General features: G+C 38.5%; 2 protein-coding genes across 2 annotated transcripts in view; one reads left to right on the top strand and one right to left on the bottom strand.

The window, feature by feature from the left end:
• Positions 1-327: 327 nt before the first annotated feature.
• Positions 328-22,485, bottom strand: LOC139686357 (homeobox protein aristaless-like). Its single transcript, XM_071583543.1, has 6 exons — positions 20,894-22,485; positions 9,246-9,459; positions 7,977-8,100; positions 6,563-6,743; positions 4,171-4,269; positions 328-2,366 (listed from the first exon to the last, which is right to left on the bottom strand). The coding sequence occupies exons 1-6, from the start codon at positions 21,228-21,230 to the stop codon at positions 1,684-1,686; spliced, it is 1,638 nt and encodes a 545-aa protein (XP_071439644.1). The 5' UTR covers positions 21,231-22,485; the 3' UTR covers positions 328-1,683.
• PrBP (Prenyl-binding protein) overlaps positions 16,475-26,230 on the top strand; it is a 53,321-nt gene continuing 43,565 nt past the window's right edge. The window contains exon 1 of the mRNA XM_071583545.1: positions 16,475-16,619. The gene's annotated coding sequence lies outside the window, so the exon portion shown is untranslated. The remainder of the gene's footprint in view (positions 16,620-26,230) is intronic.

Below are 26,230 nucleotides of genomic sequence, written 5' to 3'. Positions count from 1 at the left end.
CTTGGTTTTGTGTCACATAACCAGCAGACAGGCACTGAGGCATGAAAAAAGTTGCTGCATAAGCATGTCATTGTTTAAGATATATTTTGTCTGAAAAGGTTTATATAGCCAGCAAGATGTCAATTTGGAAATGCAAAAGTGACTTTCCATAGTCATGCATATCAGACTGCAGTATCACTCATATGTTTTATTTTGGTGTAACTTGAGACTGTAGAATATAAATGGGTACTTCTCTACCACTTATAATCATGTGGTTATTTTCCAATAGAGTTCTCTTATAACATATTAAAAAATGAGGTTTGAAAGAGGAAAATAAAATTGAGATGCTTGAGATTAAGTAAAATTTATTTGATTCCATTGTGTCAGAACTGCAACAATTTTGAAAGATCCATACTATAATTATGAATCTTATAAATCCACTGACAAAATTAAATTCACTCCATAGTTATGAGATAATTAATTAATGAAATAGGATACTTTTAAGTTTTAGAAATTATCATAGTAAATTCATTGATTGTTCAAACTTAGCTTCAAATAAGTTGAAAGGAATCAAAACTCCAAGCTATGTTTAATGAAGTAGTCATCTCCTCCAATTTCAAGGTAATTTTACATTGAAGTTGCAATTAACTAGCATCGACACATACGCACCTACTTGGTTTTATTGAAGGTTACATTTCTTCAGGAATGCTTTCCTTATCTTACGTCACATCACAATTAACCATCCTCCTATTGTCCATCTATAGTATTACTTTTAAGCATTGATGGAGATGGTACTTCATAAGGATTCAGTAATTGGAAATTTTTTCCAGAATCAATTAATGATGGAAGAACTTTCTACCAAACAGCATCCGTATCTTTCAAGGTACTCATTCCTAACCCAATTTTTAACAATGAAATATGCAACTGACTCTAGCATTAAATACAATTGTGCCTTGACCGATGACCTTTCAAATTCTGAGTTCACAGTCCAATTAAGTTCTAGTCAACATTTAAATGATATTCCAAACGTGCTTTGCCATTAAGCTCAATAGAAAATATAAATGTGTTTAAATGAAGAAGAACTGATAACAGTGGCATCAATATTTTTCCAGGAAGATGGAGAATGGCTTATGATGGCACTGTCCATGGTCCATTAAATTAGAGAGACAACAATAAGGAAGCACAATTAATTGCTTCAAATTTAGTGTTTATTTTTAAACATTGGACTGGGTAACTGACATTTTACTTTAGTGTTGTACACTTGAATGTTTAGGAATTCTCTCTATTGTCATCCATTCTCTTTGCTTATTTGTTCCCCAATGCCTTTAATTTCACATTTCCTATTATATTCTTTCTTATTCCAATTCCAGTCTCATTTATTGTCACCTGTAAATACTTTCAAATAACCTAAATTCTTAACCTTTATTTCTATGCATTAAAAATTATTTAGGTTCAAATTTGAAATCTGTTCCTCAATGCCACCTCCTATTTGTCACCCTGAAATTAATATGAAGTCACAAGTATTCAACATCCCTGAGGCACAAGGCCAAGGAATCATCATACATCATTGGCTCAATTTGAGCCGTTCCAACATTCCATCTCCTATTTGATGCCTCTTCTAAATATTCATCACCTGCTAGTCACCCACAAAAGGCCAATTGTTGCTCTTTTGTCACCCCTGAGCTCTCATTCCATGCAAAAGATTCATTCTGGCGTGAGGAGGGAATGAGGAGAGTTGTCCAAGACCTTGATGCTGCCGAGGGAGCCAGACACAGGGCTCCCAGCATGCCCATCATCCTCGGGATCCACATCCTCGGTGACGACCCCGACACCATCATCCCCCACCAGCAGCAGGTGGGTCGCCTTGTCCTCCACAATGTCCTCGACATCATCTTCATCCTCCTCCTCATCCTCCTCGTCTTCATCCTCCTCCAGGAGGGGCTTGCCTGTGAGGAGGTGGTAGTGGGAGGAGGGTGGGGGTCCCTGGATGGAAGACTGGGGTGGTGGGGGTGGAGGGGGGCATGAGGAGAGGATGTGTGAGTGCTGTTGCAGGTGTGGGTGGATGTTCTGCTGCTGTGAGGGGGCAGGGTTGTGTTGCTGTTCGAAGGTGACAGTGCGGGGGTGGTGAATGGCAGAGTGGTGTGGGTGGTGCTGGTGGGGGTGCTGGTGGGAGTGTTGATGGTGCGAGGAGGGGGAAGGCAGGGGAGGAGAGAATCCCTGGCCCCAGTCCACCATGCCCAGGTACATGTTAGCAGTGGATGGGGAGGTGGTGGAGGAGGAGGATGAGGAGGAAGAGGATGGCATAGAGGTGGGTATGGTGGGGCTGAAGGGGCCCAGCAGGGGATTGACGCCTGTTTCCCATTGGAGGTATGAAGTCGAGGGATGAGCTGCAAAACAGGCAAGTTGAGAACAGGGGTGACAATGAGTCAAATGCAATTCTGAGAGGACTGAGTTGAATCAGTCATGCATGTCAAGCCTGTTGATCTAGCTGCTTGATTACCATTAACACACACACACACATGCATAAATAAATAAATATATTAACGCGTGGTAGTCCAGGGGTAGAGCATTGGAATACTGAACAGAGGGCCTGGGTTTGATTCTCGGGCAAGCCTCTCTGGGCACCTGCAGCTTCACCCAAGCTTTGTGATTTTTCGGGTACCAGATCTTCATGCGAAACCATAAGCGGCACAGGGAAAGGAACTGGTCCCCCTCACCCTGATGTGTGAATTTCACATGCCATCAGGCTTAGTACAGTGTGAACTCTTGTCATCACCTACCAAACCGACCTTTGGGTTGATTACTGTGTTCATGGTTTATATATAAATACACACACACACACAGTGGAAACTTGTAATTCGAGAGTCCAATGACAAAGAGAATAATAAAAGAACACGCAGTCTTATTCATTTAAGCATTTACTCATAAAATATGAGGAAGAATCATTATTTATTGTTCGTGTAAACTTTAATGATGTTGGAAATTTTATCTAGAAACATCACTTTGCCAGGTTGAAGGAATATGTCTTTCTAAATTATCTGTCTGCAGATGCACAGAAAGAAAAAACTTTGAAAAAGATAGGTAAATATGTTAGGAAAATTTTACCCTCATAATGAGGACCAATGACGAATTAGAATGGGATATCAATGAATTAGTCAAATGATTCACAACCATCCTAACAGTATAAAAGGTCTGTCCCAAAAGTAGTAGGATTGAGTTGATTATAAATATTTATTGCCAGAATTGATACATTCACTCAAAAGTCTTCAAAGTAGCACCATTGTGCATCCACACACCATTGCCAGTGGGTTTTTCACGCCTTATATGTCTTCTGGAAGGCGGTGCCCATAATGCTGCTAAGCTCCCTCGTCCCAACCTCTAGTCACGAACTTTGCCCACACCTTTCTCATGCCTGTTTTTGGTCACAAGTCAATGTTCATTACTTTTAGGCATGCCAAGTTCATCAGAAACCATGCAAATGCTTATTCTGGGATCCCTGTCCAACAAAGTCTTTACTCTTGAAAGATTTTCATCATTTTTGAGGTCAAAGGGCAGCCCAAACATTCAGCATCTTCAACATATTCTCTACCCTCCCGAAACAACATGTGCCACTCAAATACACCCTATCTACCCATGGCATTATCAGTATAAGCTGCCTTGAGCATATCATGAGTCTAATTTCTGGTTTTTCCCAGTTTCACCAAAAAATTTGTTGGCATAGCAATGTTCCAACAACTTGTTTATGATGGAGCGTAACTAGGTCACTTTATAGAGGCTTAGCAAACAAATGATCCACACTATACAAAGGTTGGGAGCCAACTGCCCCTGGTTTCTAGCCTTTCCTGAGACTCTCCTCCCTTTTACCCAGGCAGAGAAACCACCACCTGTCCATCCATCAGGGAAAAATTAAGTCCTACTACTTATGGTACACTTAAATTACACTTAATTAAGTCGTACTACTTTACAGACCTTGTATCTGTTTCTAAGAAATTGCTTTATGATTTCTCAATATTTATCAGAGAAATTTTAAAATTTTTGGAAAGGTATTTCATGACAAAATTTAAGCTGAATTAATAAAAAAGGCCCAATTAACCATTTCATCCTTCTTGAGCATTCTAGTACTAAGCATCTAGCTGCCATGGTATTTATTTCTCTCTCAGCAATTCTTATATTTTATTTATTCATACTCACTTAAATTTCCAAGGTGACCACCACTGCTCAAAGATGAAGACAATGACTGAGACGATAACAGTGGAGAGTCACCCATCATACTAGGACTTGTTGCTGATACTGGAAAGTAAGCAAACCACTCTCATTGTAGAAATATATGTCTACTTATTATGTACATATCTAAGATTGATATGCATATGCTATTTGTGCACTTTTTACTCTGCTAGTTTTTGTAATTTGATTATCAATTTGTCTAATTGGGTACTTTTTTGCTCTAATGCAGAAGTCAATAAATAATAATCATGGTACTTTATCCATTTTGAAAAGTGGTACAACAAACATCGTCCATAAAAATATTACTTAATATATATACATAAGTTTTTAAATGTGATGAAAATTTTCTCATAAAAGAATTCATCAAAGAGTTAAGTAGGGGAGCAAGTAACCTTACACGAATTACCTTACATAATTACCTTTTACCAATTTCCCAGATCAAAAGCCATACTGTGATTTGGAAAATAGATTATTTGACTCAAAAAAAATTACCAATTTAATCTTCCATTATAGCTTCAAAAATTTTACCACAAACGGGTATATATGGAAATAGGGAGGTAATTAGTTAAATCATCTTTATCACCTTTCTTATGGACAGGTACTGTTTTGGAATATTTTAGAGCTCTTGAAAAATCCCGTCTCAAAACATTAATTGAGTAAGATAGCTAATGGTTGATGGCAATGAGCAAAATAATGTTCTTCATCAGGGAATTAGACAGGCCATAAATATCCTCACTGTAGGATTTTTTAATTTTTCTGACAGTTAATATGATATCAAATGGAGTAACAACCATTTAAAACTTAAATTATTTGGATGAAGATTTCACAGCGTATTGCCAATATTGGCAGCATCAACATTTTGAGAGAACAAATTGTCTCCACCAGCTTTAAAGAAAAAATTAATTACAGTGTCTGGGGTAAAAGGAAGATTTTTTTTGCATTGAACATGACCAACGCCATGCTGCCTTTTGTTTATTTTTTGCATTGGATGCAACATTGTTTAAAAAATATTCATATGCATTAATGTGTACATAGACACGTAATTATAAATTTTATGCATGATATAATATGTATACAATGATGGGTTAAATGGAAGAAGGGACCATTAGGTCTCAATTTCACCCAAATAAAGACCTCTATCTATATCTATCTATCTAATATCCTAATAAGCTTAATTTTTTGCGCACGTAATTGAGTTATAATAATCTCTTTTGAATTTCAAGTAAGCCTCTTTGTCATGCAAGCTTCCAATGGTTTTGTAAGAGTGGTGGTAACTAAGTAAATAATTTCTAAGAGCTAATAACTCGCCGGTATACAAGAGATTATTTTTAGTTTTAGTGGACATACAGTTAGGTATTTTTTCAGGAAAGCTTTTTCAAAAAATGCTGGGAAATTATCTAAAAATTTGGAAAACAAGTTTGCTCAACAGAGTTTGTGCAAATACCATGTCAATTGATACAAGATAGAAGCAATTTGAAACTTTCTAGACATTCTACTGTTTTGGGCCTAATGATTATGGTTTTACCTCAATTTGAGAATATCTTTAGTGTTAATTGAGTCTTAAAAGTGAAAGTTATACTGTGATGGTCAAATATGAGATTGTCAAAAGCACTTTAACCATACAATTCAGGACCAATATTGGCGATTACATTATCTAGGTAGGCAGAAAATCGAATAGACTATTTGTTTGCCCAGTACCATAATAAGAAAGCAAGAGATTTTCAAGTACCTAACAATTGCTAGTTTTTAGTGTTACATCAATGTTGAGATCTCCACAAATTATGATATTGGCTTTCAGAGTCAAGAAAAGTGATAGTATAGGTTCCAGTTGATTATAGAAATGTTCAAACACACTATCAGGGGAGCCATACTTCAGTCCCACTAGTTCTATTGAATGGATCATGATTTTTTTCCTCCAAGAAAAAATATTTGAATGTGTACTTGATAATTAAGCCATGTTATAAGTATCAGTTTGATGATTTTGCAAACTTGATTTATCCAAAATTCTACTTATTGAGTGCAGTGGCAAAGCATTATGGGAAAAACCTTTTTGAATCAATGCCTTCTGCCTGTATAATCACACAAAAATGTTCACTAGATTTGATCTAGTGCACGATGAGTCATCATGTGCAAGTTAAGGGTAATCTTGAGTAGATGTGATGACCCTACCCTCTCAGATGTAACAAAACAGATGTGATAATCCTACTCACAAAACAGTTTCCTTGATAGATAGATGCATGACAGTCCTTGGGCTGAGCAATAATAATCTGGTGGAAAGTGATTAATCATTCTAAAATTAATATCTTAAGAATTTTATTGGGTTAGTTCTCTTATGATATTATTATTTTTTTCACAGCACCTGGGACAGTGATGATGTTCTGCGTCATTGATGGTGAATGTACAACCGCCTGCTGGGAATGCATATGCTGATGCTGCTGCAAATGAATCTGTTGGTGATGTTGTTGCTGGTTTTGCTGCTGTTGCTTCGCAGCTAATTTCTCTTGCTTCCTCCATTTGGCTCTCCTGTTCTGAAACCATACCTGTGAGATATGAAATTTTAGGTCATTTAACGCTGCTAGAAATTGATTAGGTATATTTTGTGAAGGTTAGTTAGTAGTTAAGTTTTAATGACTCAACTTATAAGAAGTTATGAGTGAAGTCTTCCCAGTTTTCCACGAGGTCAGAGTTCCATCTGGGGATAGCTTAGACCGTGACCCAATGGAAAACCTGCAGAAACTTCATCACAATCATGTGCAGGGAAAATACCAAATCTTTTACTTATGTGTGCACATGCTAAGTGGATGGATGTATGCTTAGTTTGTGGTTAATAGTTGCACTTTAGTACTAGACTAGTGAACAGATGAGCCAATTTTAATTTGCTGTACAAGTAGCCAAAAATACATGATACAAATAGGTTGTTCAATATCATCTTGAAAATACATAATGTCTGGTATGTTTCAATTATTCTTTTCAATTAAAAGGACAAGCTTTAATGTATGTTACATCATTGTCTTCAGACGCTGATTGAATCATTTAAAATAAATGTCATCTGACTATATTGTAAGATCAACTCCTGCTTGTCATGGGTCATTGTACATACAAGCTTTAACCAATCTGTAATTATTTTCAGATTGACTTCAGTTATACCAGTGGCTCATGCAGAAATCAGGCAAAAATCTGCAAAAAAATTCTAATCAAATACCAAACAACCATTATTGTTGAGAAATGGCAAAAATCATAAAATAAGAGTCCATATTTGTTGGGGAAATTGGGGAATAGTTGGGAATAGGATAATAAAATGAGTGCCCACCTTGCATGAGATATTCATGTTTTCAAAAGTGGCTGTGTTTATAACATAGTCATATTCTGTTGAATAATGGGGTGTAGTCACCTCAATACTGCTGCGTGGCAACCATCTATGTGAACACACCGACATGGCAGTGTGTGGCCAGCATAATACAGTCCATTATGTGACAATAAAACTTTAGTATTCAGGTGTGTGTTACACTTGGGCACACATTATTACTGAACATTTATATCAAGGCACATTTTGAAATGAATGTTTATCTTATAATTGCTCTCCCCCTGCAAGGTATGCACAGCCCTAGATATTTGTAATAATATGTGTAGTCAGTTGCTTATAGCATAGGCTAAAGCCAAACATAAGATCTTGAATCCAAACACCATGAAAAAACATAAGTTAGAAGATGCAGATTTCCTACCTATTTTGTGCATTAATATTAAATTTTTAACATTTAGCACATCCCTCTCACCTGTACTCTTGCCTCTGTCAGCTCTATTCTAAGGGCAAGTTCTTCCCTAAAAAAGACATCTGGGTAATGCGTTTTCTGAAAGGCCCTCTCTAATTCCTCCAATTGGAAATTTGTGAAAGTGGTCCTGTGAAAAATAAATTACAGAAGAGTGAATATGGATGAAGGGTAAATCCAAATGTATCGTCATCAGTTTTATGCTACATGTTTACATTCACTTATTCTATGATAATCAACTACATATTTTATTTCTTGAATATAAGGGTAAAAGAAAAAATATATCATATGGGCCATATTATGTTTGGGAGCCACTACAGTAAATATTGTTATGAATTGCCATAAATAATTATGATTCAATCAAATCAATCTTTAAGATTAATTATTGAGTATTTCTTGTTGTGCATAACTATGCTGCAAAAGATCACATCAAATGCAATTTTGAATTTCCAAATATCACATTTAATTCAAATTTGGAAGGAAAGGAATTTTTGACATAAATTTGTGCATAAAGTTATTCAATTTGAAGGTAGGTTTATTAAGTAAGCATTAAAAGTTGAAAAGTAGAGTTGGGCCATGGAGAACATTTCCTTCTCTTCTTCTACACCACCTCTGGATCAGAAGATGTGAGTTAAGGCCATTCCTGATGCCCTTCCTGCTTTCTTTTGACTTTAGAGAGGAGAATAATACCTAATTTATAGTGGCTTCAATATTGACAGTCATTTTTTTATCATAGAGCAACGGTAGGAAAGAATAAAAACTAGGTGTAACAGATAGGTAATTGAATGCTCAATTTAAGCTTCTGTGAAGGATTTGGAATATGAACGTAGTAAATAGGAACTTCAGAGATGATGTGAAGAGAGTCTAATGCAGGTCTTCTTTATGTAGCCATAATTTGAAACATTATTTTCCATTCCAAATATTCATTATTGTATTCGAATTAACTATTATTCACATGTTTTCTATTAATTATTGTAGTCACTTGTGATACATAAAAAAGGCTTTATCAAGAAAATAAAAAAAGATACACTGCTATGTTGAAAAGGATTTTTCATTTTACTTATAATGAGAAATCATGGGGATAGAGGTTGATCACATTTGACAACAAATTTATATCAAAATAACAGAAAATATGTGTTTTCTAAGGTCAAGGAGATATATACTGTATTTATACTCCTGAAAGGAATATTCCACTTATATAGTTTGTAACTATGCTAGAATTTATATATATTAATACTCATATATTCTCTACGTTGAAAATCAATATTTCTCTACCTATATCTTCTCTGCTTCCTCTTGATTGGCCCTCCACCACCTCCAATTCCACCTCCTGGACTGCTCCCTAGTGATGAGAAGGTAATGAGAGAAGAGGTGTTTGGTGATGTTGGAGCCGGAGGTGATGGGCAAGGGGAAGCATTTGCTGCCTCAACCAGTCCTACACCTGGGCTACCTACGGATCCAGTTAATCCCAAGGCCACATCTCCATAGACTGAAAAATAAAAATGTTGAAGGAAAATCACTTTGAGATTACCTTTTAACCACCTATCAATGTATTGTGTTCTATAGAAATTACAAATGAATTATGGCTACATACGTAGAGACATACAAAAGATTCATAAAGAAAGTAAATTGTTTAATGGACTCCATTATCAATTTGTGAGTTTTAACTATGAGAAATAATAATTATTCCTTTGACAAGTTTTTATCTAATAAAATCTACTAGATTGACCAGTGACTATTCCATTAGAACTTTTATTTTTATCGTACATCATGAGATAATTGTTGTGTTATCATCCTTGAACTTAAGAGTTACTGTTTATATAATTTAATGAATGTCATACTAATTGCAATAACAAAAACTAAGGACTGCCATCTATGCTGGGCTGAAAATAACAAGCCTGTACCCAATCGGAAAAACATGCAAGATGTTCATGTCAACTTTTCCAACCTTCAAGACTTCTGCTGTTCTTCTGATAGTGAGGCCACTGCAGCCATGAAAAAAAAACATCTCCTGATCCACTTGCAAACCTGCCAAATGAACATCTAGGAAATGCTGAGGATGACAGCAGAAGTTCTAGCCAGTATGTTGCCAAAGGTAATCAGGGTAATATAATGTTGTGGGGAATAATTTCTCTCCCATAAATAGCATGACTTTTGTAAGCATCTGACATAAGTTGTAGCTCTACATTGACCATGAAAAACTTGAAACCACCCCATCATCTCAAATTCCAATGAAATTTCTTCATCCCATTGCCACTCTCAATTACGACTAATGTGTTCCCTACCTCTCCTATGTGCTAAATTTGGTTCTATTGGTGCTAGTTCCCATAGTGATACCATCTTATTCAGTGATTTAACATTAGCTAAGCCTTTTGCCCAACTTTTGGTAACAGGAGTTACCATGATCTTGACCGACTACTAATAATGCAGGCACTAATGAATGTTAGACTAACAAGATTACCTCAGCTGCAACATTTAAAAATATGGGCAGTTTTAAATAAATTTTATGCTGATATTCTTATTCTTTGCTATTCCTATTCATTGATTGACTGATGATGAAATAAATGCTTATAACTTTAATTGATATAACCAATCTCACAAGGAATTCTTCCCAATTTAACTGTAGGTTTTAGACAGTCCCTAATGAGTATATTTAATATCCTGGGAACTTCCTAATTCTTTTTTTCATTTCTTCAGTGAGAATAACCTCTTCTCCATTTATTGCCATGATCTTTTTTAATGTAGAGGTTCATCAATTTATGCCAAATCAGGAATTAATATCAATGCTTTGAAAAAATGCTTAAATATGCTGTATTATTAATTAATTTGAAGTCATCAGTGTAGTGTCTGAATTTGATTGCTCTGCTTACACTGTTATACTTGTATAGATATTAAATCTATAGTACTAGTTGGTGACTGGAATACGGATTTTACGAAAGACTCCTTTCAAAGCATACTTTCTCAGCTTGATATCTTCTTTTGGCTCATGTCATGGACTCTTTAAGACTAGTCTGCCAGGGTTAACTTCTAATTCAAGTACTCAAATTGGTTATTTCATCTCTGATATTGCTCTCCTACATTGTTCCGCAGATTTCTGCATTTTGAGGTTTGAAAAGCCACTCTTCTTCCACTATATGAGAGAACATTCTGGATGACGGTTATCACTACAGCCCATGGAGGGGTCTTCAGGTCTGTTGCTTTTCATATTGTTCAACAGGTTGCCAAGGCACGAAGTTGGCAAATCCACTCTTCTTTTAGATATCTCTATGCGAGTTCACAGCGTGGGCTAAAGTTTCTCCATTGACACCTGGAGGTTGAGTGCCTTCATTGCTCTTTTGTGTCTTTTGTGAAACTTTTTGAACAGATTTTTCCCTACGTTTTGGCCTTAAAATTTTTTATGTATGATGTTTCACGTTTGAAATCCTTGTCTATCCTTTTCTAACCATGTATTTTCAGTCAATGCTATCAATTCATAAATCATTATTATCTCTTGAATACCTCTTATTTGGGTGATTTTTCCTACTGGAAATGTAGATATGAAATTTAAAGCTTTATACTCAGAAATTTAGTCTTTTTTTATAATACATGTTATTCATTATAATATTATTCATTGTGATATTTTTTCATGTACCTCCTCCGTTAATGAAACTTACCATTACTTACATGTATGCCCCAATAATGTTCAGAAGTTAATATTGCTCATTGAGATTACCTACAGGGCTAGCTAGCAGGTTAGGATAACTAGCGGGTTAGCCATCTAATGGTTTACATTCGAATGCTTTACATTGCTATTATACTTACCTAAATTTTCGGTGTAAAACTAATACATTTTGACATGTCTGATCGGAAATACTATTTATGCTAACTTTCATATTTTACACCATATTTTATCCAACAAATTACATTAAATTAACTGTATAAATGTTTCCCAAACCGAATGGCATGCCATTGCTTTTATTGATCATGTTATCAAAATACCAATAGGATGGCTCTCCTGGCAATATTTTATTCAGTATCTGCCTACTGCTTCCAAAGTATGACTAATTTCATGGGAACCACCATTGCCATTCGCATGCATATATATATTTGCAGATGATATATGATAAGTTCATAAGCAGTGTAGGATGAATATGGTGCCTTTTCATTTTGAATACTTGTGAGAGCGAAGGACTGTTGGAGGGGAATGGGATGGTGTAGTGTTTAGCATGCTGGCTTCCCACATGGAGGGCCAAGGTTCAAATCCTGGAGATAGTTGATTTTTTCAGTTGTATCCTAATCCTTAGTTGAGGCAGTTTGAGAGCACGTTGAGTGAGTACGCCATATGTTGGATGAGACATTTAAACTGCTGACCCCTTGGTACTTTTTGTTATGAGCAGGGTAATGCCAATGGCAGGTCTCTGTTCACTCTTACTCCTTTCCCATCCATCCCTAATGGTTTGAATGACCTCAGCTGTCAGTCACCTCCCCTAAAACTACTTCTGCTACGATTGTTGGAGCAAGAGGAAAATTTGCCTTTGAGACTCCAATTTCAACAATTGGCTTCATTTACAGATGTTTAAATTCAAATTTCAAATCCATCTCTTGTTTTTAGTGTAATATTTTTCCTAAAATATATGCTCTCACAACATTTGCATTAAATTATCACAGGTAGGTCTAAAATAGATAAAAAAAGTAGGTCTAAAATTGTATATTGTCTTCATAGCATACAATGGTATCTGAATTAAAATATCAAAATATTGTAGAAATGTAATAGGTGTATTCTATTGTCATCCATTATTAGTCAAACATTTTCAATTGCCTAAGAAGTATCCAATAGTTGGGTGGTAAACCATAGGTACTTGTTATTACTGTGGTGCCTGTGGTATGAGATTGATACAAAGGAACTTATGCATCCAGAAGCTTCTTAAAAGTTTCTTAAAAACTTAATAAATCAGCCATTATTGAGTATACTACATTATAATATTTTATGTTAAATATTTTTCGTTTTCTATGAATGCATATTTTAATTTAAATACATTTCTTGGGTATTAACGTTCAAATAATTAAAAAATATTCTACATGCATGCTGTTCTCATTTGGATGGGATAAAGTGATTAGGTATACCAACAAAAAAATTAATTTTCCTGAAGTATAGTGTAAACCTCGCAATTTCATGAAATGGCGTTGAGTGTCAATCTGAGGCGATGTACTGATTATAATTTAGTGTAAACATAACATTACAGCAGAATAGAACACACCGAGGTGTGCGTTGTGATATTTACTGTGGTCCACTACGTGGTTGAACATTTGTGGAACGCTTTCTCTTGTGGAGTACGGTTGACCAAACAGGAAAATTATTAGATTATTATATTCCGATATGCGCATTGTAAAGCATTACAAATTTAACCTTGTTCATTTCTCTTTCAAGCGAACATTCGTCATTTTTACGTCCATTATAGAATGCGCACGACTCTCGAAATTTTTCTAGTCAATTATGAGCAGGTTATCGGGGAGGAGAGTAGACGATATCCCGCCGCCATTATCAACCTCTCCACTTAACGTCGGGCACACATAGGGTACCACAATATAACATTTTCCTCGATTACTAGAATACTGTACCCGAATATTTCTCCCCGCGGCGCCCGGCAGAGATCGTGATACGACGGAAAATCTTTATCACTGAACTTTCAATCGATAGCTATCGAGTTAACTGACCTCCATTATTTTCGCATTTCCATCGTAAACACTCATATGTTTCTAGAGCGAGAGGCCATAGGAAGTGAAGGTAACAATACAATAGGCCTTTCACTCTGAACATGTAAGTATCAAAGCTACGTCCCTGGGGGGGAATCCACATATTTGGCAAGGGAATTTATAAAAGAATAGGGAGCAAAGAGCAGCTAATTAGAATTTTTTATCTAGAAATATTTTGTCTCCAGTTTTTATACGACAAACACGATTAATTCTCATGAATTTTTCTTTTGGAATCCATCCGTAGTAGAGAAAGCTATTCCGGGTGTCTTTGGAATAAATCAAAGAGGGTCATTCCTTCTCTCCTCTCTGCGGAGACCCAAGTGCGCGGTAAACAATATTTGTCATCCAATGAAAATCGAGTACTATTAGTATTTCCCATAGTGGAATTAATAGTATTTTCAAACTAGATAAAATGATAACATGCAGTGTTGCAAATATCATTACGAATTAATGATGACCAATGATGTATTTAATCAAACGCCGAGGCATTTATAATAGATCGCGCTGTGCTTTTCGTGATCCAACAACCTATTGGTGGATTGGAACTTAAAGAGATTGCATTCATTTAGGAATGACCTTCAGATAATCCCCTGAGAACCCGCCGAGGGTAAGCGATCATCTTGCTGCGCATCGCCTGGGAACCTACTGGATAATGGGGGTCTGTAATTTGCGTCACTCGATTCGATTCGTTCTTGGTGTATAGCTAGATATTTACATATTCAATCATTTCTTCTATTCGTGATAAGATGCACAATTTCAGAATTATCTTACTCCAGTTTTTCACATTGTAATAATCATTTTCAATGTACTGCCATTTGTCTAAGTATCGCGTTATCACATCTTACGGCTTACTACGTCTCTGTTCTAGGGGTTGCCCGTATTGAAGGATATTGTGAGACAAAAGGGTGGAGAGAGGGAATTTTCCATTTTCTGTTTCATTTCGCATCCCTCGTTTAATGAAAAATATAGCATTCCAGGAAAGTAAAAATAAGTTTGAGCAGCAATGGTAACTCGGTGGAATGAGATATTAGTCTGGAATCAAAATTTAAGTATAGGATATAAACTGCATTCCATGATGATCTTTGCATGATCATAATTATGATTTTATACAGTTTGTTCACAATCACACAAAACATTTTTTGAGGGGCACGTTTTTTCTTTAGAGATGAGATCGGGACGAGTATGGATCTCGTTGTGGACTAGGTTGGGCGATGCACCATCGAAAACGCCCAGGGATCATTCTCCGGCCCATCCGGATGCCAACCACCAACAACCTGCTCTGCCTTTCCACTCTGTGTTAGCACACCCCTTGTGTTCCGACCTCCAGTGACCAACCACCCAAGGTTGGCGAATCACCTGACGGAAATGTATGAAGTGAGGGTCAGAAAAATAGAGTGATTGGTGAAGACGACCGAGTGAACTGAGCGCAATACTCACTCAGTATTTGAACGTCCTTAGAGAATCCAAGGAAAAGTTTATTATTGTAATGGCAAAGTTCATTTCTGATGTTGTTAGGCAAGCCTATGTCTTAATTTCATACGTAACATGACTCGATCATGCCATTGTGGGCCAGCTTGTAACTTTCAATCCTGAATTAGGAATGACTGGTGTCATTAACCTGAGCCAAATAGCCAAAGGCAAAATGGAGTTGAGGTATGAGACAATTATCACTGCCTTGTCAAGTCGAGGCAAAATGTTTAGGTCACTCCGTTGAAACTAATTAGTTTTTTAATGCCTACACTTTTACTTTTATCAGAGCTACCTGCGATTTCTCAATGAAAATCCCCTGTGATTTCAATTCAGTGCTATATTTTATTTATTTGACGATGTGACCCTGATGATGTTTTCACACTGTGACATGTTAAACGGAACTCATGCGCTGATCGTAGCACAGGTATTAAAATTTTTTACCAATAATGTGCAAAAAACAAAGCGGTGAGATAAAAAGCGTTCCATAATGGCATTTACATGTATTTCTAAGTGTTCCCTGCTGCATCTGAGAACGTATTTTACAATATCCTGTAAAATAACTGAATGAATTCATCAGGATATTGTTATGCTTAAGAACACGGAGATATTGTGAATTAATTAGTTTTCGGGAATTCATTTTAAGGCATTAGTGTGAAATTTCGGGAATCAACCTACTTTTGTACGCCTGTCTACTCCAAATAGTACCGTGGTCAATAAGCATCCTTCACAGAATATGACCTAAATTGTGGAAAACTTTATTTAAAGAAGAATTCGAATTAACACCCCCAAATTTGTTGAATTTGGCTTGCTGAAAGCGCTTCCTTAAAATCGGCAATCATTGGGCGTGGAGTTCATCCGAAAACTTAATATTTCTAAAATAATGCATTAAGAGTTTGACCATGCCGTAAGGTTATCTCTATGAATGGCGATATCGTACGGATTAAAGATTAAGGAAATACTTCATCGAAATTTAAACAGTTAAGATGCTAAACATAGCTCTCCAATAAGACTACGTCTGCGAGAAGGTGGGAGATCTCACGGGCTACCCGGGTTTTTGTGACCTACCATATATATCTCTCCCCTCACTCATTCTCAACCCCTCACCCCCCTCCTTCTAATTAGCTTACATTATTATTGGGTTGGGCTAACCACATTGCAGCTTGGCTGGAGAAGGGAGCCATAACGTGGTGAGGGAAGGTAGGGGGCGGAGGGATGGGGGAATTTAATGTATTTAGAAATAACTCAATAGAGTCTGTGTAGTGAGGGGTCGTGGCTACGGGGTAGGTCTCGGGATTCTGAAGGGATGCAGTGGTTGGAGAGAGAGCCCATTTGGTCGCTCGGATACTATGCGTGAATACGGCCGTGCAGTTCCCCCCTGCGAGTGGCGTCGCCTTCATTTGTCTTCGCGTCCCGCTGTCATTCAGCGTTCCAAGCTTGGCGCCAGTGGTGAGTACGTCCGCTGTGCACGTGCTTCCCATGTGTGCATTGTCATACTGATCATGGAAAGCCGTTGTGAGCTACCCGAAAGCGTCCCGACTGCCGTATGTTGTTGAACGGTGGACATTCTTTAGTATTTGCTCCTCCCGTGTGTTCTCTGAGTGAGAATGATTATGCGAGAGTGTATAGTTATTTTTCGGGATGGCCTCAATCATTTAGCCATCCGAAGGACTTTCGTCATTCGTGCATGAAGTAAATAATTTATTGATCTATTAGGCCTGCGTTTCCAGAGGTGTTTGTGTACATTAGATGACAGTCTTGTTTCGAATATTTCGTCACCCCCTGCCACACACACTAGCGGTGGCTTACAGGGTACATAATTAAATAAACAAAAGGAAAGTTATTGTTATCTAATAGAAAAAATATGTTTACTCGTTGTGTGAGTTGATTAAATCTTCATTTATACTAAAATTTCAGTTTTGCATGATTTGAAACATCCGCGAAAGTGTTATCATGTTTTAGAATATTATTTAATAGCGATCTTCGTTCGATTCCAAACTGCTAAATTTGAGTCGGCTGTAACACTCATTGACCATTCCAGATGGAGTGTGAATGAAAAATATGGGGCCATCAGCTAAAATTCTAACTCAATTTGGCATCACTCTACGGATAATTTGTAGGGAAGCCGCATATCTTGACATTTCAATGCAGGAGGGACGCAAGACATATGACAAAAGGAGGCAAGTGGACATTATTACTTTTCGAATATTTGGCTCAATTTAGTTTTTTTTGTGTGCCTCGACGTTTTTCATTATATAAGGGAGTATTATATAACCGAAACATAATACTCCCTTGTATAATAAAAATTAATAGAATTACGTACGCATTTACGTTCATTTTACTTATTGTGATAAATACAGCAGGGGTTAAAATTACTTTACAGAATACATTATGAACATTTATCGTAAAGTTTATCAATTTATAGAAGTACTACCTATAGAAATGCGTAGAATTTGACTGTGAAGTCAACTGACTTATTTTGGTAGAGGTAATCGTTAAAATATGACTTTTCCAAATAATCGGAAGTATCGATTTAATCCTGACTAGATTATTCTCTCATGCGTACATATGAATATTTTTCAAGTCGGAGAATAGTGTAAAGTTCTTTTAAACTTAGCAGATTTACTGTAATTTGTAGGTATTCAAATATCTAAAAAACTGACATCTTACCCTGCATTGCATCATAGGCTATCTGTTACGTGACGACACAATCTGCATACCAGAGGTGGGATTCAAGTACACAACCTTTGCTTTATCCAAAGGATTCACTGTCCGTCAATATCCATCTGTCCACTTGGGACGGCGCAGGTGAACAAATAATAACTCTAAATAGGGGACCGCATTAGAGAAAAATCTAGTGGTGAACGTCACAGGGCAACTTGATTGTAATTATACGCAGGAGCGAAATTTATGTTAAGTTCGGAGTATATATTTCCCTCGTGAACTAAACCGTTGGTCCTTAAATTATCAGACCTTAAAAGTTAAAGCAAATTTTTGTGCATTGCGTACAGCTGTTTTCTGTGAGTGAAATATAATAACAACCCGGATGTAGTTATTCCATTGGTATTAACATTATATTCTTACGGGTAGGTAGCCCAGTATATAGAGCGATCGTCTGTTGACACGAGATTGCTGACCTTCAAATCAGGTGATGCCTCTGGACTTTCTTGTTAAACCCAAATAGTCTGATTGCTTAGCGGCGAAATTCGACAGCGCAGTGGGCAACTGACTCTCACTTAAAAGGCTGATTTTTTGCCCATTTCATTTATTTGGTTAGAAATATTTAAGAAGTCTGATGATCTAATGAAATTCGTTCAATATGTGGGTTTCCTAAAGTTTGACATCGATCAATTTAAGTGCTCTCACTAACAAAAGCACTCTGGTGTTGAAGCGTGCAATTAGGAACTTGCCACGGGATGAGAGAGAGAGAAAGCAATAGCGATCATTGATCAATTGGCCTGGGACTATTATTCCGACCAAATTCATTCCCTAAAAGTCTTTAATTTACAGTACTTTCCTATCGTTTATTTAGCCGAAGGCTAAACAAATTTGGATTTTTATATGTCATTCGAGCTATCCTACTGCTCAAACGTTGCATGATGTAACATGCAACGAAGTAACAATTTTTAGGGGAGGCGACCGACAGCTGAGGTCGTTTGCACCATTAGGGATCATAGAAAAGGATTGAGGGTGGAGAGAAACCCGGCGTTGGCATTAGCCTAGTCTTAAAGAAAGGCGCCAAAGGGTCCGCGGCTTAACGTCCCATCCGACGGGTGGCGTACTCACTCAGAAAGCCCCCCCACAAAGCACTTCAAGTAGGGATTGGGATACCACTGAAAAATATTTGCAAACGCTGGAATTCAAACCCGGGCCCTCTGGGTGGGAAGTAACATGCAACGTTAACCTTTCATATTCAACATGAGTAAAACTTTCTCTAAAAATTGCAAAGACGAATTCTGTTCAAGACAACGCATTTCCAGATGCGAAACACTTGGCTTATCCATAGCATTGATTTTATAAATGAGTTATTTTACCCTATATCACAACTTTCAGTCAAATAGAGATAGGTGGAGCATTCGACCACTCACTGGAAGATCTGGAGGTTCAAGCTAAAGTGATACCTATGAGCATCCCTGAGTAAAAATCAGTATTTTCTAGGAAAAAAAAACAGGTAGCACAAAAAATAAAACCCAACGCTCACCCTGGAAGTGTGAATTTCAGAGGAGGCAGTGCTTAGTGTGGGGTAATGTGTACCCTCGCCCGTCAAACAAAACGTAAGGTTTATTCCTGCAGTATATGTTTTATGCAAATGACCAACGCGATTTGAAGATCGCGCTTTTTTATTTTACTGAAGGTCTCCAGAAGGAAAAGCCAAATTGAACCGCGAACAGAAGTTATCTTTTACCAAGTGGCTCGAATCATGGTAGTAAATTACCTTAGAGTTTTCGCGCCATGCCCGAATAAGGCGCCTTGCATTTCACTTATCTCTGAGGTGTTAAAAGTACAAAAGTAACTAACTTCACACTTTTGAAAAATGACTCTTTTAACCAACGCCACAGATTAATCCTGAATAACATAATAAATTTAGTAAAAACAGGAATATGTTCAACCTCGTTTCAAAGTATTAGTCTATTATTATAATCAGAGTATTTTCAAATCAGGTTTCACGATTTACCACTTCTCCTCCATTCATTTATTATGTTTTGGCGCGTTAGAATGACGTTCAATTTGATCAGTTGTTATTACTAAATGTACTTTATTTAGTTAATGGAAGTTTTCAAATAATTTCTCTTTCATAAATTTGGCTTTATTTCAATTGTCTTATTTTGATGAATTTAAGCTAAAATCGAAATATTTAGTAATAAAAAATGTAAAGGAAAAATGAATTGTTTTTATTTTGTAACCAAAGGCGGGATACGACTAAATCATATCTAATTTTTTTATAATTATAGTCATCAATTTACAGATTTACTTCGCGGAGATCTTTTTCTACATCGTTTTCCGTAAAACACGGAATCATATACATTAAAGATAAAAAAGTCGTCATGTTTTGCCAGTACAAAACAAACGCTCTACCATTTTAATAAAATAATTCACGCATAAAAATGGCAATTTCAGAGACACCTATTGACCGAAATGTTGCTTCAAATTCCATATTATATATTTAGCATTGATCTAGCATATGTAGTTAGAGACCTCTGAAGTAAGAAATGCTTATTTGGAAAGTTTTCGTCAGATATAGAATTTCATATTGGTCTACCTCATGATAATTGTATCTATTTTTGAAGTTACTATATTTTATTAAGAAAAAGATCACATCTGAATATAGACAATATAGCATGTTTACCGCTCAGCCGCACTTTGAATGAGTTATCCGAATTCATTCCCTAACACTACGCTTTACAAGGTACATAATACTAGTATGCTATAAATATTGATGTTATAAAAGATTTAATTCGGAATGCACATAACATTCTCTCGCCATTATAATCTCCGTAATCAACTATATTACACTTTATTCAAAAAACCAAACTCAATGGTCTCCCAATTTTCACGTGGCATTTGATTTGGCTCTAAGATGGTTTGATCCCGCTTCAATACGTAGATACACATTGTAAGCGCGTCTGAGAACCAGAAGGCCACACATCGGAAGCGAATCTTTTCTTTTCGCCTTACGCCGTTAACATAAGAGAGGGAGACCCACTCTCGAACGCTGCACTCACCGAACTTGCCGAAGGGGGACGTGGCTCCGGGCGACGCAAGGAGCGCCGCGACGCTCGCCGACGCGGCAGCCGCCGCGGCCGCCGCCGCCGACGCCGCGGAGGCCGCGTCCACGCCGAGAGAGAGCCCCTGGGTCGACGGGGGCGGCGAGAGGGGTGACGGCCCTCCTCCGCCGCCGAGGGAGCTGAGCAGGCCGTTGATGGAGTAGACGGAGGAGGCGGCTAGCGACGAGACGGAGGGCGACGACGAGGAGGTAACGGTGGCGGAGGAGGGCGAGGAGGAGGGGGGAGGGGGCGGGGAGGACCCCAGGGATATGGGGAGGATGGGTTTGAGGTCCATCGCGGTTCCGAGGGGTGCGAAAAACGTTTTGAGGCCGTTACTTATCCCGAAGGATACTTCGTTTTAAAATTCCCGGCCCCTATCCTTTGTTCTTTGAAGTTATTGAGATAGTAGCGTATTCCAAACGCGTATGTGAGCGATCTATCCGGAATATTCTTCAGCTTTAGGGTATTCCTCGGAGTCAGTCCCTTTCCTCCACAAGAAATATGAGCGCCAAAAACGCTTTCAACTCTCCTAAAATTGCCTTATACTCTCCAACAACATACTTAGAGAGATGTCTCGAAAAAAGGTCCCTTCGTAGTCTGATGTCGTCTCTGGAGTTTGGTACTTTGCTAAATGGGGAAACGGCTAATTCGTTGAAGTATTTTTATTTTCACTCATATCCCACCATTTCTAATTAAAAATATAATAATTAATCGATATTTCGTCTCCAGTGGACTTGAAATATCATTAGCGTTTCTTTTCAAAATATAAAAACCTTGGAATAATTTCCCTCGATGAAAACAGTGGACGCAGACCTAATGTTACTAGAGGCAATATTCCGCCTAAGAAGAAGCAGCGCAAGGGACGGGGCCACAGTTTCATCTTATGGGAACTCCACGTGTGAAAAACTATCTGGGAGAATCCTCACGGAGCATTCCCTTGTCACCGACGGTGGCGCCTCCCCGCCGTCGGTGGCAGCCTAAGTGCCGACGTGGCCACGAGCGGTGGCGCATTTGGCTGCCGCCCACCCCTCTGCACTCCGCAAACCAGAACATGTAACCGACGCTCACGCCATGCCACGAGAGAAACACGGGACAACTCCCGCCCGCCCGAGCGCCAAGCGGGGTGCACGCCGGGTGATTAATGGTGGAGTCAACCGAAGGAGGTGCTCCGGAACCAATGTCGAAACGTCTGTCTGCACAATTCCCCCGTGTGAAGACGGTGAAGCAGGGCGGGGGAGACAGGTCTCCTCGATCCCTCACCCACCCACGCGGTGCGAGGGAGGTCCTTTAGAGTTCTACGGGGGTCCTCTTGTGCCTCCTCTGTGACACCATCCCTTCCGCGGTCCACTCTCCCGGGTCGAATGGGATCAAGGCTCCCGGTCCCGTCGCGGGTCGTCAAGGGGCGGCTGAGCGAGTCGGCGGCTACGCGGGCGTCGTCGGCGGCCGGGGAGGGCGGATGAAGACCATAGCACCTCGCTCTTCCGCTCGGAGCGACTCGGGGGGAGATGGAACCCTGCTGAGGGGCGCGCCACACGCGGGGCCACACGTCCCAGGGGGCGCACGCCGCCTCGCATCCATACTACGCCCTCGAATCACACTGCTCGCTCACATAGACAAGCGCAGTTGGACACACGTCGGGGTTCCCGCCCCCACTTTTAAAACGCCCCCTCCCTTCGTCTCCTTCCCCATGCGGTCCCCACCTCCGCGCGGCTCTCCACCTCATCCCATCCCCGCCCCCACACACGCCGACCACCCCACCGCCCCCCGCCTTCTCGCCCGTTCCAAACCTCACCTTACGGCCTTCTCTCTTTCTCCAAACGAAGAACCTCCTTCCACCCCACATTCCCACACACCCCCTTCTCTTTCCCTTCTCCCCCGCCTCATTTACCCCTCATTTCTATACTCTCCTTCCCTTGCCACCCTCTTTTCCCACTTCTGCCCTCCCTCTTCCCCGTCCTTGGACCTCCTTGGCTCCTACTTCCTCCTCGTCCGTTTTCGGCAACATACCACTTATTATTTGATGCCCAGGAATAGGTATTTTACTCAAATTACATTCAGATGCGGGTGTCTGGAAACAATAGTAAGACCATAGATTTTGGTAGGATATACTGTAAGCGAGTTGTTGGTAAATTCTATTGAAAGTTGATGTGTAGGCTTCTGAGACTTCTCGCGGCTAGCTTCGTACTTATTTCTGGATCGTGGTCTCTTGTTTTCTGGTGGAAGTCATTTCGACCTCAAGGGACGCTTCCATGGAGGGGGAAACCATTGCCACTCAAAACGACGATCGAGATGGCAAGTCCGTAGGAAGAAGTATGAATCCAGAAACTTCTGGTAAAGATTGGTCTGCGTAAATGAATAGTATACAATGCATGAAAGACTCTCCATTCTCGGGATACAATGCATCAATACATAGTATTTTCTACAATCTGGGTGAAAACTTACACTCTACAAACAGTATGCGGAGATTTCGGGGGCGGGTCCGGGAGGATTGATGTGAGCAATAGTTTTAAGTGCATCTAAATCACTTTCTAGATCCTCCTAATTTGATAAATTTCAGGTACTAAATTATTTAACGACGATATTTGGAGTACATATATCTGGGTAAAAATGATAGATTGATTGAATGATTTCAATGAAGTATAAGAAAAAGACTATTAGATTAGACTACAAGACTAAAACTATAATAGTTTTAGCATGGTAGACGCCAAGAGTCTTTTAAGAATATCAATTTATCTGCTGAACGTTAGGGAATGAAATTCAATTTGACAAAAAATAGGTCCAAAGCTATCTTTTCGTCACCCATGTGGATAAATATTAGTTCATAGCACTCCTTTCACCCTTCTTGGGCTAATTTTTAAATACTGCCCCCGATTCATGACTGCTCATTTCTTGTATGTGAGAAAAACCAGCTAATTCTTCAGGGACTAGTCAATAGAAACAGATAGAATTTGATTTTTAGCCTTCTTGAATATTACAAACAACGTGTTTTTAATTGGCCTCCTTCTGACTTCGGGCGCGATTGAGGAATATTGGCGAGGGTTGATGGAGGCAGGGGGAAAGGCTTCCGAAAGCCTTTCCAACAATCTCGGAAAACGTCTGTATAAGGCTGGAGACCTGATGACTTGTCCCACTTACTCGATGCCATAAAGATTTTAGGTCATAAACTCAATGCTTTTTCCCAAATGTTGTCATTTAAACCTTTATTTGCGGTTGATGAAAGAAGACACTTTGCTTTCCCACATAGAATGTTTTTTATTACGACCTAGGTTTCGTTACAGTGTAACATCTTGAAGTAAATTGGAAATTTTTGAACTCATACATATATACCCAGATGCTGGGAAAGTGGGGAGGGGAGGAGGAGAGAACAACTAAAGGATAGTTGGAGGAGATTGGGTCACGGTGGTTATAGGTCTAACGAAACCTAGATCGTAATGTGAAAAGCAGTATCTTCTTTCATCATGAAGGATTTCCACCATGTTACGCCTGAAACTCTGTCCTTTATTTGGGGTTTAAACTTATGATTGACTCGACACTTTGGTTGAAACTCTTGCTCCAGCTACTCATTCATGTTCAATCAAGAAAGACAAATGAGAGTTGCTTTACAATGAGATTTTTAAATATTTTCTTCTTGACCATGTTGTAACCAAGCAAAAATGAAAACAAAAAATTCATACAAGGCCGGTCCCAAAAATAAGCAGAATTAATCTGGGTACAAAAATTAATTGTAGATCAAAGTACACATTGCTATCAAATAAAAATACCGATCTCCATCCTTCTTTCTCCATAAACACGTCCTCTTCCCTTATAAACATACATTGCCTAGCTTTATTTTACTCCCAGCTTCTGCCTCTCGCCTTCTCCCTCTTCGATTAGAATTTCCTTCATATTTATTTCCTTACCGTGTACTCCTGCCCAAAAGGTTTCTCTATTCACAAGGTTCCAGCTCTTTGCATTGATCTGGCTGCGTAGTTGGGTTATGCCGATGTTGTTCTCACGTCGTAATTTAGTTATCAAATACAATTCTAGTAACTTAGAAATGAGCCTGTATCCGACGGGTGAAAATATTCATTTTTCGGGTAAAAAATATGCGAAGAGTAGTTTTAAGTTAAATGATCGCGTAAACACATTATAGAAATTAAATCGGTGCGGGATAAAATACTTAGATATAGTTAGCAAGTCGACCGAGCCAACCTCTCATGCGTACCTTAATATTTAGTTATTTTACTGACTACTGAACCAATATAACAAAATTCTAAGTTTCTCCATTATAAATGAGTAAAATTCACGAATCTGCTAGGGCCTCGGAGGTATTATGCACAAGTGCTTTCACGAAAGGTATATAATCTTTTGGAGAGGGATATTAGTTGAGCATGCAAGTCAGGACTTGTATTTCAAAATTATGTCCCTGAGGAAAGAAGTATCTAGAAATAGCAGAGATATTAGGGGTTTTGAATGAGGCAATTTCAACTGAACGAAAATTTATCATGGCCTTTTAGAATGAGCACAAACGTGTTCATTTTGTTCAAAGTTTCGTAAAGGGTGAAATATACATTATTTCATCTGCGCTAGTTTAGACGTTTTTTCGGAGAGGTACGCCCTATTTCCTGAAACAGGCCATCGACTGCCGCGAAAAGGAATCGAATCGACCCGCAAGTGTGGATATAAATTATGTATATTAATAATATCATCAAATAAATTAATAATTAATATCCAAAATGCTGAGTTCAACGGTTGACCAGCGATACTGATTACATAAAAAGTATACTCCCATGCATGGGAATGCTTAGAAAGTTCCGTGGAAGGTGGTGTGCTGCATTTCGATCAATTTTTTTGTTACAGCCCTTTTCGTGCTGTCTGTAAGAACACAGCACAAATATTATTGCCGTTGAATGCCAGGAACAAATAAATATGTCCACTGGGATGAAGCAGGTGGGTTCATAGAAGGCTTGCGTTTTTGCTGGCTAAATAACCCAAATCGAGTCTTCACGAATAATCGACAGCGAGCAAGGTTTGTTCTAGCTTCGATTGTTCAAGTTGATAAAACAAACAGTTTGTATCTTTAAAAAATAAAAATATCCGCTCAAGGTCTTTTTGATAAAATTACTTTCCACTATCTCCTCACTATGAGGGAAAGTAATGAGTCTCGTTTTCCAAATATCACACCGTGTGGGTGATATGTGGAACCTGATGATGCCAACTATTCGACGAAACCGGTTGTTTTTAATATTAAAAACCAGTGAAACTTACGACGTTATTTTTATTCACTTTTCATCATGAAGTTCCATCAAGTTGATC

The sequence above is a fragment of the Hetaerina americana genome, unplaced genomic scaffold (genome assembly GCF_022747635.1).
Source record: "Hetaerina americana unplaced genomic scaffold, ioHetAmer1.1.p SCAF_14, whole genome shotgun sequence".
Classification (NCBI taxonomy): domain Eukaryota; kingdom Metazoa; phylum Arthropoda; class Insecta; order Odonata; family Calopterygidae; genus Hetaerina; species Hetaerina americana.
This window is presented reverse-complemented; position numbering and strand designations above follow the sequence as displayed.